This window comes from Pholcus phalangioides, unplaced genomic scaffold, assembly GCF_987345545.1.
Source record: "Pholcus phalangioides strain wild (caught in Gottingen) unplaced genomic scaffold, Ppha-v1.0 ptg000017l_1, whole genome shotgun sequence".
Taxonomy (NCBI): domain Eukaryota; kingdom Metazoa; phylum Arthropoda; class Arachnida; order Araneae; family Pholcidae; genus Pholcus; species Pholcus phalangioides.
The window spans coordinates 61,663,185-61,676,484 of NW_028301610.1; the positions used below are offsets into that span (position 1 = coordinate 61,663,185).

At 37.0% G+C, this 13,300-nt stretch overlaps 1 protein-coding gene across 1 annotated transcript in view; it reads left to right on the forward strand.

The window, feature by feature from the left end:
• LOC149074466 (beta-1,4-glucuronyltransferase 1-like) overlaps positions 1-12,658 on the forward strand; it is a 65,210-nt gene extending 52,552 nt beyond the window's left edge. Inside the window, exons 4-5 of the mRNA XM_089246951.1 lie at positions 8,047-9,069; positions 11,775-12,658. Of these exons, the coding sequence (XP_089103077.1) occupies positions 8,047-9,069; positions 11,775-11,969 (1,218 nt within the window). The 3' untranslated portion in view covers positions 11,970-12,658. The remainder of the gene's footprint in view (positions 1-8,046; positions 9,070-11,774) is intronic.
• Positions 12,659-13,300: the final 642 nt, after the last annotated feature.

Genomic DNA, 13,300 nt, shown 5'->3' on the forward strand with positions numbered 1-13,300 from the left:
CCCGGAAAGTGAAAGGACGTGGGTTCGATTCCCCGCAGGGGCAGTTGAATTTTCTCTCTTTCCGAAATATATCTTCGCAACAGCCAGTTGTTAAAACCTTCGGAACAATTCTAGTTCGAAAAATGCTCAAAAGGCGTTCAAAAATTACCTTGTGCCAGTTTTGAATTAAAGTACAGTGTCACAAAATAAAAAAATCTAAATTTCTATACGGTCAAGAAGAACCAGTCTTCTAACTTCCAATTAGAAAGTTGTCTTGTCTCTCCTGATGCCAAAAAAAATTTTATATATATTTTTTTCTAAGCGCAATATTCACAGATATTCAAATTCGTGAGGAAAAAAAATGGAGGAAACTTCGGAAAGAACAGAGTTAAATGTGGATAAACCATTTAACATTCTTTTTGAAAAACTGATTTTTTTCAGAAGAGCTGAGCTCAATGCTTTATTGGCTTTTTGCTTGGATATAGAAACCGAACAACAAAACACAATTTTTTTGTTTAAGCTTTAAAATAACGCATTTTTTTATTCCAAATCTTTATAAAAACATGTTCAAAACTGATCAAAAACATCATAAGAGTGTTTGAGATTTAAGAAACAGTAACGTTATGTCAATCTTAGCACTGTGTTTTGAGTAATTTTTTTGTATTAAATTTTTCTTGATTTTAATTTTATGAAATATGATTTTAAATTACAAGTTTTTGATTTTGATTTCCCTAGGGAAATTATTACGAAAGAGGAGAGTGGGGGGGGGGTTTCATTTTCAAATAAAAAGTTTCAGTTATACAACTTTTTTTTATTTGTATGGTGCCCTGACCCGCTGTTTCAGTGGCGTGATTAAAACCTTGTTTATACGGCGCGTCATATAAATGAGGTTTCATTGTATGCGACACGAGCCCCCCAACATTTTCAATAACTTTATGCCTGTGAGTGGGGGGGAGCAAACTTCACCTTTTAAATAACGCATTTCGACCACGCAGCGTTGCCGCTGTGGTGGTCGAGTGGTTATAGTGACGGACTCGCGATGCGAGGATCCGGGTTCGAACCCCACAGTGGTGGTCGGCTGAAGTTGGTTTTCTGTGGTTCCCAACTTCAAGGCGTAAATGCGAGCCGATCTCCCCGTTAAAAAGTCTCGCCACAGAGAGCAACAGTCCTACAACGAAAAATCATTCAATCATAACACTTCACTCATAGTTTAAAAAACTGGTGGCAGATGGCAGCACTACACATAACAAGCATTACAGAGAAACAAAAAAACTTCACGTCAGGTTTCACTACACGTACACGCACATTCCCGCATGTACCGATTCGTGGGGGGTTGTGGGCGGGGTGCATGTGTGGTGTAGTAGGTAGGGAAAAAAATGGCTCGGGGATCCATGATGTTCTTAAGTCAGCCACCTCGTTGGGCAATTTGCCTGTTGTGGCGTTGTATTTGTATTTAATCTCTTGTTCAACGTTACAAGGGGACGCCAAAATGTGCTTGCCTCGGCTGATGGTCGTTATTCAATTTCAAAGTCTCTTGATTTAATGATAACACCTCTACTATGATATTTTTCTTCTTCCGCAGAATATCGTTTATTGAGATTTCACTGTAGTTTTTTATTATGAATATACAGTGTGTCAAATTTATCCTTAGTTTCTCTCAGATCAGATATCCACTGCATTTCTGTAGTTTCACTGCTCATCGAGTAAGTATACTCGTACTAGGGATCAAAGGCGCAGACATGAATAAAACATTGGGGTGGGGGCTAAAGTTGCAGGTCGTCCTGTATATACGGGACTCAAGCACGTACGGAGGAGAGGGAAGGTGTATTGCATTGTTTTTTCAGAACTTATTTGAGGGGAGTGGATCAGCCTCCTTACAAAATTTATTGGTGTTCTCAAATGGTCTCGGCCCCTAGGTTCTGGTGCCTATGGTAGGGATTAATGTTTTTTGGGTTTTCCCTCAATCCTGGGACAGCAGGAATTAGAGTACTCAAATCTCAGGATTTTGTTGAAGTAAATTTAGAGGTATTTAATAGCAGATAAATTATTAATATTACAATGTTATTAATATATCAAGTTTATTAACTGATATTATTAATAATTATGTGTTTAATTTGTTATTTAAAAAATTAAATAACTAATACATTGATTAGTAGAAATAATTTGTTCTCTTCTCACCAAAGGTTCGACTCCAAAACAGGGCAATGTGTCTGGGAGGGGGATGAATGTATCTCGTGGATTGCCAATAGTGTAATTTTAGCTGAATAATACATTTAGTAATGAATTATTTTTTTTTAGTGATGGCACACAATAAATTATTTTAATTAAACTATTGCACTATGATATTATTAATTAGAATTATTATCACCGCATAAACTATTCTACAATATTGTTGGAAATGTAATTTTATAAGACGTTTCTTTTTAGAAACATTTTTTTTAATTACAGACAAATAAACTTTTTTTTTCCTTTCGGAGTAATTTCAATATTTATAGAGCAATCCTTCAAACAATTTCAGCTAGGTACAGTGATCTCGATTATAAGAGGATTTTCTGCACACACCCAGTCAAAGATATAATATAATGCTATTCACTTATACACTTCTCTCATTTATGTGTCTTATTTTTTCTTTTTCACTGATGCTTAAGTGAGAGATTACTGTACATTTTATATTTAAAAAATAAATTCATTGACTTAGTTTTGAAATAGAGATTTGCTGTTGCAAAAAGGTTTCACATCCTGAACTGACAGCAACCTATCGGTGGTGAACTACTTGTTAATAAATGAATTCAAATGACTAGAAAATAAAGACACAGTCCAAGGTACTTATTTATTCCACATTCCTACTGTCCGTCAAATTACTGGAAGTTCTTTCAAAATTACAAAATGTCTGGGCTTGTCAATGCTAATATAAGGGGCAAGAGATTGACTAGATATCTCGTCAATGCCAAAAAAAAGGGTTAAATACACTGTGAGCAATTTATTAATTTATCTATTAATGTGATTTATTTTTTATTCTAAATTTAATGATTGCAGCTTCTAAAATGCTAGCTACTAGTTCAGTACAGAAATCTGATCTGGTTCAATCGTTTTCTTTTGCCGGGATCCCGGGAAATGAGTTCAGATTCCTGGTTGCATTTTAGGTGCGGTATCCCGGAAGAAGAAACCCTAACTCATACTACACTGTATGAAACTACTGTAGAACCTCTAAAGATTACTAATCTTGCATGAATTTTCTCTACTACAATTTTGGATAAAACAAAGCGATTCCCTTACGCAAGGTAATTCATGATAGGCATCCATAAGAATAAATTTATTGAAATTTAATGCTAAATGTAATTAAAGAGTAAATGGAAGTAATAATACTGAATAGCTATTTTCATTGGCCTTGGTCAAAGCCTCAGCCTGCAAAACAGAACTGAAATAACTCAAATATTTATGTGTTCACTCCACCTATTCAACTAAGCATTAGCTTGACAATTCTGTTCATTTGCAGATATGCCCTATTAAAAATAAATGTTTTACACTTTATGAAACACACAGGGCCGCAACTAGATGCTTGGTCAGCAGGGGCAAGCATGCATTTAGGTGCCCCCTTGTAATGTTGAAGGAGATATTAAGGTGTCAAATTCCTGCCCCCTCTGGTCTGCCACCCAGGACACAAGGCCCACCTGCTCCTCCCCCCAATTTTCTTACCGTCCTTTTGATCTAGAAGAAACCATCTTGAGGATTAATCTGCGTAGAAAGAATTTAATGCTTTATGTACGCACTCCACATTAAACCAACTTACTAAAAGGTTTAGAACAATTTAAACTGTATTTTCTCAGAGTTGAACTATAAATATTTTTCTGTTCAACCAATAAAGCAATGTCATCTATAAATAGACGTTTTGGGGGAAGATGTGTCCTCAAGACAGTACAGCGCCTTGAAAAATACTGATGCCAAATGCTGCCTTTTTTTTTTTTTTTTTGCAAGGAAAAGATATCTCTTGATTTTTTCAGACTGGGGGAACAGTAGATTATTAGAGAGCCGTGAGCGAAATCATGTGATTCAGCACACACGGCATTCAAAAATTATTTTGTACCCAACTTTTTGCAGGAAAATGTTTTAAATGAACAATCTCAATAAGTATTAGTAATAAGAGTTGGCACCAGGAAAAACTGCACAAGTCGCACTAAGCTGAAAAACGTTATAGCAGGATCCACTGTATTGTATACAAAAGCTTGCTACAAAGCTATGGCTTTATCATGGCAAAGCTCCAGCCCTGGGGCCTGGACAATTCACATCATTTTTCTATGTTCTCACTATGAATTCACTATAGAGGGGTCTGCTGGAGATCACAACCTAGGGGCCCGTTCCAAGATGTGGCACTTTATCAGCACCTACAGACATTTCACTGTGGAATGCAACATCTGTTCATGCCTCCTCCCAAATTTTAATTTCATCTAGACATATGGCCATCTGCGTACTGAAACAGCATGGGTCACACAATAGCCCTGAGGTCACACACCCAACGCCAGTGTCCTTGCTGGTGTAGGGAAATATTGTGGTTGCCAGTTGCCTTCATTGAACGATCATCACAATGGCTTTTCTTCCCTCGTCGGAAAAGGACTGCCTCCCGGCCAAGAGCGGCACGTTGTATATTGTTATTTTCTTCGTTTCAGTTTTTTTCTGATTACTTGTACATGTGCATTATTTAAATAAAATGCAATAAAAAAAATGGAAATACTTATTCCAGATATGTGATGATACGCATACAAATTGATACGACTGATGTTAAAATGTCCTGTTTCCTCTTATGGGACATATCTGAAAGGAAACAAAACCGAAAAGGTCACCCCCATGGGCCCCCTTCAGTCTGCGACGTCCCTGTATAACGACGCAGGATTCTGATCTGGAGAAATTGGCACATTTAATACACAATAAGAGAGAGACAGTTTTTAGATTTTAACAAAGTAAATTTATTAACATTTTTAACAATTACGTGGGTTACAATTAACAAAATTATCAAAAATACTTCTCAAATTCATACCAATCCCCATGCAAGTCTGTTGCCATATCACAGTATAGTCCGGCAACTGAAGTTTGACGACCTTTCTTGAATTACATGAGTCGTGACATCATTAACCTTGACGGGAGCGAGCGAAAGTCACGACCCGAGACGAGGCTCCATGTGGCAAGAAGTGGCAGTGTGAGCTGTAGACCCAATAGCTAGAGCCGAGGTGATGATCAGACGGCCGGGATCGGAAGCAACGATCGACGCCAAGCCATATGACAGATGACAGGAACCAGGACGACAGTAGTGATGACGGATGACTTGAGAGGAGGCATGATGTGTGTGTGTGTGAAATCCGAAACCAGCCGGTGACGTGCCAAGCACCAGCGAAATGATTATAACATACTGCAAGCGGAACAAATAACTGATTCACCAAGAGGCAATCACCTTCACCTCAAGTGAAGTGGTAATGAATATGGAATCGAAAGCAAGAGTGAATGCTCGTGACTCTGGGTATTTATACCTAAAAGAAAGTATGGCACGATCCAACTCCTGGGACCGACCATCTCAAAAAATATACATCAGAGCACGACCAATAGAAAAATATAATATCCAATTTGAATAATGAAACTATAACAGATTTTTATAGGAACTTTCATAAAACAAAATTGGCAACAATAATAATTCAAAATGGGGACGTGATCAGGATTGCATATTTTTTCAGACTATAAACAATGAAAATATCACAGACTAATTTAATCAACCGAGCACGGTTATAAAAAGGTAAGATAACGTAAATTCTATTATAAAATTATACAATTACAATTATATAAACATGTTTCAAAATAAGAGATAGAGGCAGGTTTGGCAAATTCCCCAAGGGTTCCCAACTATTGTTAAAACTCCCAGACTCCAGGGCTGGAGCCCTGTCAGCCCCCCCCCCTTGTGGAGGCCATGCTAGGACCCTGCCCTACCACTATCCGAAAACCTCAAAAAATTTCCTCAAACCCTCGGCAAAACATTGCAGCGAAAAACAGTGAATCCCAAAAATAATATCCCAAAATACATTAAATATACTATTCCCTCCAAAATACATGAAATACAATCTTTCCCCCAAAATACATGAAAAAATTACACTAACCACATAATGCACATAATATACATTAATTCTGACAGGCATCCCCCTCCCTCCTGCTAAAAGATTACGGAACCGAAGGAAAATTCCAAGTTGTCAGATATACAGGGCATCCATAATTAAAAGACCCTAGTAGCCAACTGGCGAAACCAGTCATCAGAAAAGTGAAATTTTGTGGAGGACTTCATGAAGTGATGGAAAATTGTTTTTGGGGGAAAAAAATTAGTTGCACATGTTGCCACTAGAGGACGTTTCACTTTGAATACCTGTAGTAAACATGTAAATTTATGTGATGTCACACAACAGCTGTTAGAAACATTCGTGGAGATCTTGTTTCTCAATGTATTTGCTGCTCACATTGACGATGAGTTTATGAGATGCTGTTTTCTTGGTCAAATTATTTTACCAAAACAGCAATTCTACAGTAACTGCTCTACGGAAATATCAGACTTGACAGAGGATTCGTAAAGGTCCAATTAATGTTAAAACCTTTGGAGTATGATAACAAAATTTGAAACCACAGGATTGTTGGCTGTTCATCCTGAAAGAGGAAGAAAACTCGTTTTTAAAAATGCAGTACAGGAGGTTTCGCGCTTCAGGTGAAAGAGGACAGAGCTTCAAATTCTTCTGGTAGCACGTATGTGACAGGTATGTAACACAGGCGTTGGATAGGCCCCGTTCAACTTTCCATAAGATCATGCGGCATATCCTCTGATATTATCCGCACAAACTTTCACTTGTGCAGCTGTAGTTTCCACATGATTATGATGCTCGACTCCGTTTCTCGCTCCCGTTGAGGTCCATTCAGAATGGCTTTGGAATATCCTCTAAACAGTCGATACACATTTTCACTTTGATGGTGCAGTCAATACTCACAACTTGGGAACCAAAAAATCTGCACGCTATCTTAGAGGCTCGGTTGTATTCACCAAAAGTGACGATATGGTGTGGATTTATTGCATCATTTATTCCCTGCAATCATCGATAAAAGGCACTCATTAGCTTAGATCAACATCAGCTTGGTCAGCAACATGTCGGTAGCTTTATCAGGAAACCTCTCTGATTTCATCATCAAAAAGTTCACTCAGAGATAGAAGCCACAAGCAATCCGGAACTGTAAGACTTGATACAAGATTATTAGACTTTCATTTATAATCAATTCAACTGGACCTACTGGGAATAAGAGAGCTAATTATCTTACAACATAAACTTTAATTAAACATCCTAAGTCAGGAATAATAGGTTAAGCTACCTAAGTAGTGGTGTGAGTTGTAGTAGTATGAGTAGTTGTCGAGAAAAAGATATCGTAACAGCATATGACAGGTGTTTATCAGGAAATTCCCAACTGCACACATGTGTCTAGACAAGCCAGTCGGCTTCAAGGTCATTTCATTTATATATTGTGATCACAAACCTGCAACATTATGATCAGCCTTGATCATTGTTACACAACTACAGCTACTGATGAAAAACAAGAAAAGGGAAACATTTATGTTTTTAAATGATGAGGACTTCAGACTTTTATGCCGGGGCCCATGGATACGTTACAAGAGGTAATGTATCTAAATGAATTTTATTAGTCAACTAATCAGTTACTATTTTTTGCAGCGAATAAATACTTCAAAGCACATTTCCTGATGGTACTAACAGTGCAGATCTAGAAAAAATGTCAACAAATGCATAAATTTGTTGGCACATGATGACTGTTACCTCTCGATATACTAATAACCCTTCTACAACAATATTTTCTCTTGGTGCGCAGAGTATCTTTATATTGAGGTTTCACTGCATTATGTTTTTTAAAATATGCTATGTTCTAGTAATCAATATTTTATATTCACTTTGTTACCCTAAAAAATATCTTTGTAAAGATTTAGTTATATTTTGTCTGTTCTTGCATCATAAAGCAATTTTAATTCAATTAATTATCTTGCAGGTAATACACATGACACTTTTGAGTCGACTGGAGGCTCGCAAGAACCACAGGCGTAGAGAAGCACTGAATCGAGCTTGGGATTCTGGAGTTCACGATTACAGAGAAACAGAAATTAAAGAAGACAGAGCTCGAATGCTCGAAGCCATTCATCAGAGTAGTGTGCTAGATTCAAGTGGTGAGTTCCATATCATCAATTTTCTGCTGAATAGTGACACAATGCAGCAGCACAGTCGAGTTAAACATGACCTCAGTATTGCTACTCAAACAACTGTAAATGGTCTTCATAACCTGGAAATGCTTTCATCATGGTGGCATGGACCCATATCAGTGGCAGTGTTCAGCTTGTCTGAAGATATCCCTATTACAGTAGAAACAATTTTGCAGTTAAGAAGATGCTTCCCAGCCATCCGTTATAATTCTAGTTTCCATCTTGTTTATCCACTGAATGGACCTTCCAATAATGCCCAATCATCAGGCAACCCAATGCTTAATTCCTGTGACTTTCTAGTCAGCAATCTCCAAAAAATGAACTTGGGAAAAAATTATGCTCTGGGTGTGGCGTATCCTAATAACCTTTTACGGAATGTTGCTCGCAGAAGTGCAGTTACAGAATTTGTATTTACCATAGACATAGATATGGTACCCAGTGAGCATTTACACCAAAGTTTCATCAGTTTTGCCAAAGAGAAAAGAATGTTTGGTGATTCAAATAAAGATGAAAAAACTGTTTATGTTGTACCAGCTTTTGAAGCTAAAGATGATGGAAACATACCAAAAAATAAAGGTGCACTTTTGCAAATGATAGAAGCAATGGAAATTAGACCATTTTATTTTGAATTATGCTGGAAATGCCAAAAGCACACTGATTATGAAGCTTGGCAACGGGAGCCTCCTGCCAAAAAGCTAGATGTACTATTTGAAGTTCTATGGAGAGATCCATGGGAACCATTTTACATAGGTCGCAACAATGTGCCATTATATGATGAAAGATTTCGACAATATGGATTTAATCGTATCAGTCAGGTAATAATGTTTTTCTGAAAATTTGTCTTTAATACAATACAGCCAGAAATGCATGCTTTTAATGAACACAGTTTAATAAATTTCACGTGTAACAAAGTTTTTCTTCCCATTCTTCTTGAATTTTGAATTGTATACTCCTTTTACACTCATGTCCATAAATTAAGGATAATGCCAGCTCCGGCAAATAAAGGTTCAGAAACAAAACAAACGTTACTTATTCATAAAGCCCATTTATTAAACAAAAGATAAAGAACAAAAACGATGGTGTATGTATGATAGCATTCATAAAAACTATGATTTTTGCTCCCTGGAGCAATTGTAAAAAATATCTCCTTTACAAAAACTTACTATTACATGGTTGGTATGATGGTTAATACATTGTATGTCTCCCATGCGATGAAATACAGTCCGTACAATGCCTAGGCATGCTGAGTATCAAATTATCGGTCTGATCTTGGGGAAGATCACTCCACTCAGCAAGCAATGCTCTCCGAAGTTCCAGTACAAATGTAGGTGGTGGTTGACAGGCTGCAACTCGTCAGCCAAGCATGTCCCACACATGCTCTATCGGATTCAAGTCAGGTGAGAATGCTGGCCATTCCATACGGGTTATATCCTCAGATTCAAGGCATTCGTTTATGATGTTTACTCGGTGAGGATGGGCGTTGTCATCCATAAACACAAATTCTGCGCCCATGGCACCCCTAAACAAACGTACATGTTGTTTCAGAATGATGTCCCGATAAATTTGGGCTTTCATCGTTCCGGTTTGAACATGCAGATCTGTTTTGGAACCCAGTATAATTCCACCCCAAACGAGCAATGCTGCACCACCGTAATGGTGTCGTTCAATGATGTTGTCTTGGTGGTAAGGGGTACCTGGCGTTCTCCATACGAAAGTCTGACGTGAATCAGACTGCAAGCTAAACCTGGACTCGTCGGAAAACATAAGCCCACTGTGACGATGTTGAAACTGTGGTACCCGTGGCTGCAGATAGCTGACGAGACAGGTCGGATTCTGTGCTCCGTCTGCTTCTTTTGGCAGTTACTGCCAAATACCGGTCTTCATTTCGGTTGTAACTCGGGGGCGACCTGTACTGTAACGTCTACTGACATTTCCGTTATCTTGGAATCGTTGCCAAAGCCTAGAGATGACACTTTGGGCAATACATCGGATACTTCCATCTGAGTACTCCCACATTCCAGGCGGCCGATAATTCTACCACGTAAAAAATCATCCACATGCGTCCTCTGTGTCATTACTATTCGGTTATGGCACTGAGCGCCTTACAGAACTCTTGTGAACAATTTCACTTCTTTGCCACCATTCCTTATATTCCCCCCCCCCTACACTCTCGTCATTGTGACGTACTATCGGCATCATCTGGTGGCTTCCTGAAATTTGCATATCATTCTTGCAGATGTGTGTGATAATTGTACAGGTGAAATTTCTACTTTAGATTTCGATTTCCGCGTGATTCTGAATTATCCTTAATTTATGGACATGAGTGTATTTTGATCATTTATAATGAATAGCCAATTTTGGAAAGTTCATGTATTATAAAATTTTTGAGTGTTTCCAATCAAAATCATACTTATTTTGGTATCAACTCATTTCTAATTTTATATACAAATATTTTTCTACAATTGATGATACCCACTTTTCTTTTCTCCCTGGAAGGCATAACTAGTTTTGACATTGCAAAAATTGACTGAAGTCTTTTGGGCATTTTTGACTTATTGTAGAATCCTTTTTGCTTCATGTTTTTTTAAAGCCTGATTTTGTAGCAGGGAACCTTGCACCAAAGAAATGAGAGTTTTCTCCTTACAATCTGCCACAGAAACATTAGCTAGTTGTTGATTAGATTTGTAAGTTGGTTATGGTGCTGTTACCGTGCGTGACCTAACTTTGCGAATATATATGTTTTAAAAGTTTTAGGTGGAATCAACAAGTCATGGTATCAGGGTTGTAATTTTAGCCGGTCAAAATTGGTTTCGATCAGGCCACCGGCCAAAAGTGGTCAAAACTATTGAAATGGGCACAAACTGATTTAGTAATATACTGAGAAATTGAATTTTCTGGATGTTATGCCGAAATGAATATTTGGAAAGATATGTTTGTTGTTGATTGGATCCTCTTTCCCAACATACTGGTTGCGCCATGTGTTGCTTCAGCCAAGAGAGACTGTTGTTGCTGAATATTAAGAAAAGCAACTCTGGTACACGGTATTGAGCTGGGAGAAACAGGCCTTTATGTTGACAAGAAAAGGACAACCATTTTTCTTCAAAATAGCATTCGTCCACACTTAATAAAAGACTTTCATTTCACAATCACTGACTTTTGCCAAAGATATTCATAGAAATATTTTTCAATTGTTAAACATGAAACAATTTTTTTTTCCTGAATTGAAATGTTTGACATTAAAATGACACAAAGCAATATTCTTCCCAAGACTAAATCAGGCTAAATTTTTTTTACAAACTATTATTTTATTAAAACACCTAATACATTACAATAAATGTAGGAAGGAAAAACCAGCTGAGGGAATTAATGTGCTTTATTAGAAAGCAACATTTCTGAGTAGAGTGTAGTCTTTTGGCAAAAGTGTGGGGAGAAAATATGTCTATTGCAGCATACATTTTATATTGTATTGTAATTGTGTGTTATACGTATATATAAATAACATATGTTAATTTTTGTATAGGTCTGTGAATTACATGTAGCTGGATTCAAATTTTCAGTCTTGAATGATGCATTTGTGATTCATAGAGGGATGAAAACAGCAAACTCTTTTCATAAAGATAAAGAACTCGATCAAGAACGAAACCGTGTCCTTTTTAGACAGTTTAAAACTGAGCTTAAAGAGAAGTATCCAGATTCATCTAGAAAATGCTATTGAACTTTTCATACTTATTCTGTGTGATTTACCTCTATATAGTTTTTGCCTGGATAAATTTGAGTTCTTTGCCAAAATCAGGAAGTTTATAATTATATTAGAGCGGTTGAGAGTCAAAGTGGTCTAAGTCACTGGAGTGCAGTTTTTCATAATAAAGTGCTATTTCCCGAAAGCTCTCAAAAAATCAATTTTTCTTGAATATTTTTGCTTATGAGAAATTTCAGAATCTTGAACCTGTTGCTCATGAGCACCATAGTGTTCTCTGAAATACCCATCGTTCTCGATACTTGTGCTCTTGAGCACTTTATCAACGTTCCAATTAAACACCTTGTACAAATTGTATTCAAGGATTAAAATCATACTTATTTCATGCATGTTATGTTAAACTTTCCATAAGAATGCTCTTCTTGTGATGATGGGTACAGGCAGTGCTCATGACAGGGGAAAAAAAGGGTTGAAGAGCTCTGATCTAAAGTGTCTTACAAGCAAAAAAATCATTTCAAGGAAACAATGTTTTGGTAGCTTTCAGGAAAGAATGTTTTGTTATGAAAAAGTGCACTTTTCGTGACTTAGACTAGACCACTTTGATTCTCAACCCTCCATATGTATGTAATAATATTACATATCTATTGGAATGGTTAGCTACTGTTTATAGGATCCTACTTTTGAATTAAATTAACAATATAAATTTATACAAGTTGAATAAGAGATTCCTTTTTTTCTTTTCTTTTTTTTTTTTTTTAAGTCAGCTTGACTAGTCAAAAAGTTCGCTGTAGGGCTTACAATAAGTTTTTAGATGTTTATCAGAATTTTTTTTTTCTTAAATATATCTTGTGAATTTTTGAAATCCTTTATGAATACAAAACCATGTGTTCTAAGAAAAAGCTTCAAAAAACAATTGATTTATTTTTACCAAACTTACACATCCAAAAAGCAATCCTACTTCTATGTTTTACATGAAGGGAATGGGATTGATAATCAGGATGCTCCAACCTACATGGAAAAGTCAGGAAATGGGGAAAAGTCACAGAAGTCAAGGGGAAAAAATCGCAAAATAAGAGAGAAGGTCTGTAGTGCACCACTATTGCATGCTATATGAAAAGTTCAAACATTTCTCTCTATCTCTGCATGATCTTAGAGAGGCCTCTGTGCAGTCATATGCCTATTGTAATCAAGGCTGCAACTACAGGAAGGGCAGGTGGATCTGTTGCCTTGGATACCTTACCTGAGGACACTAAATAAAGTCTTTGTTCAGAATTCTGGAGAGGCTGCTAAAGTATGAATGCTTTTTCTGGGCAACATGGTATATTTTTGTTTCGGGTTATGGCCCTGAT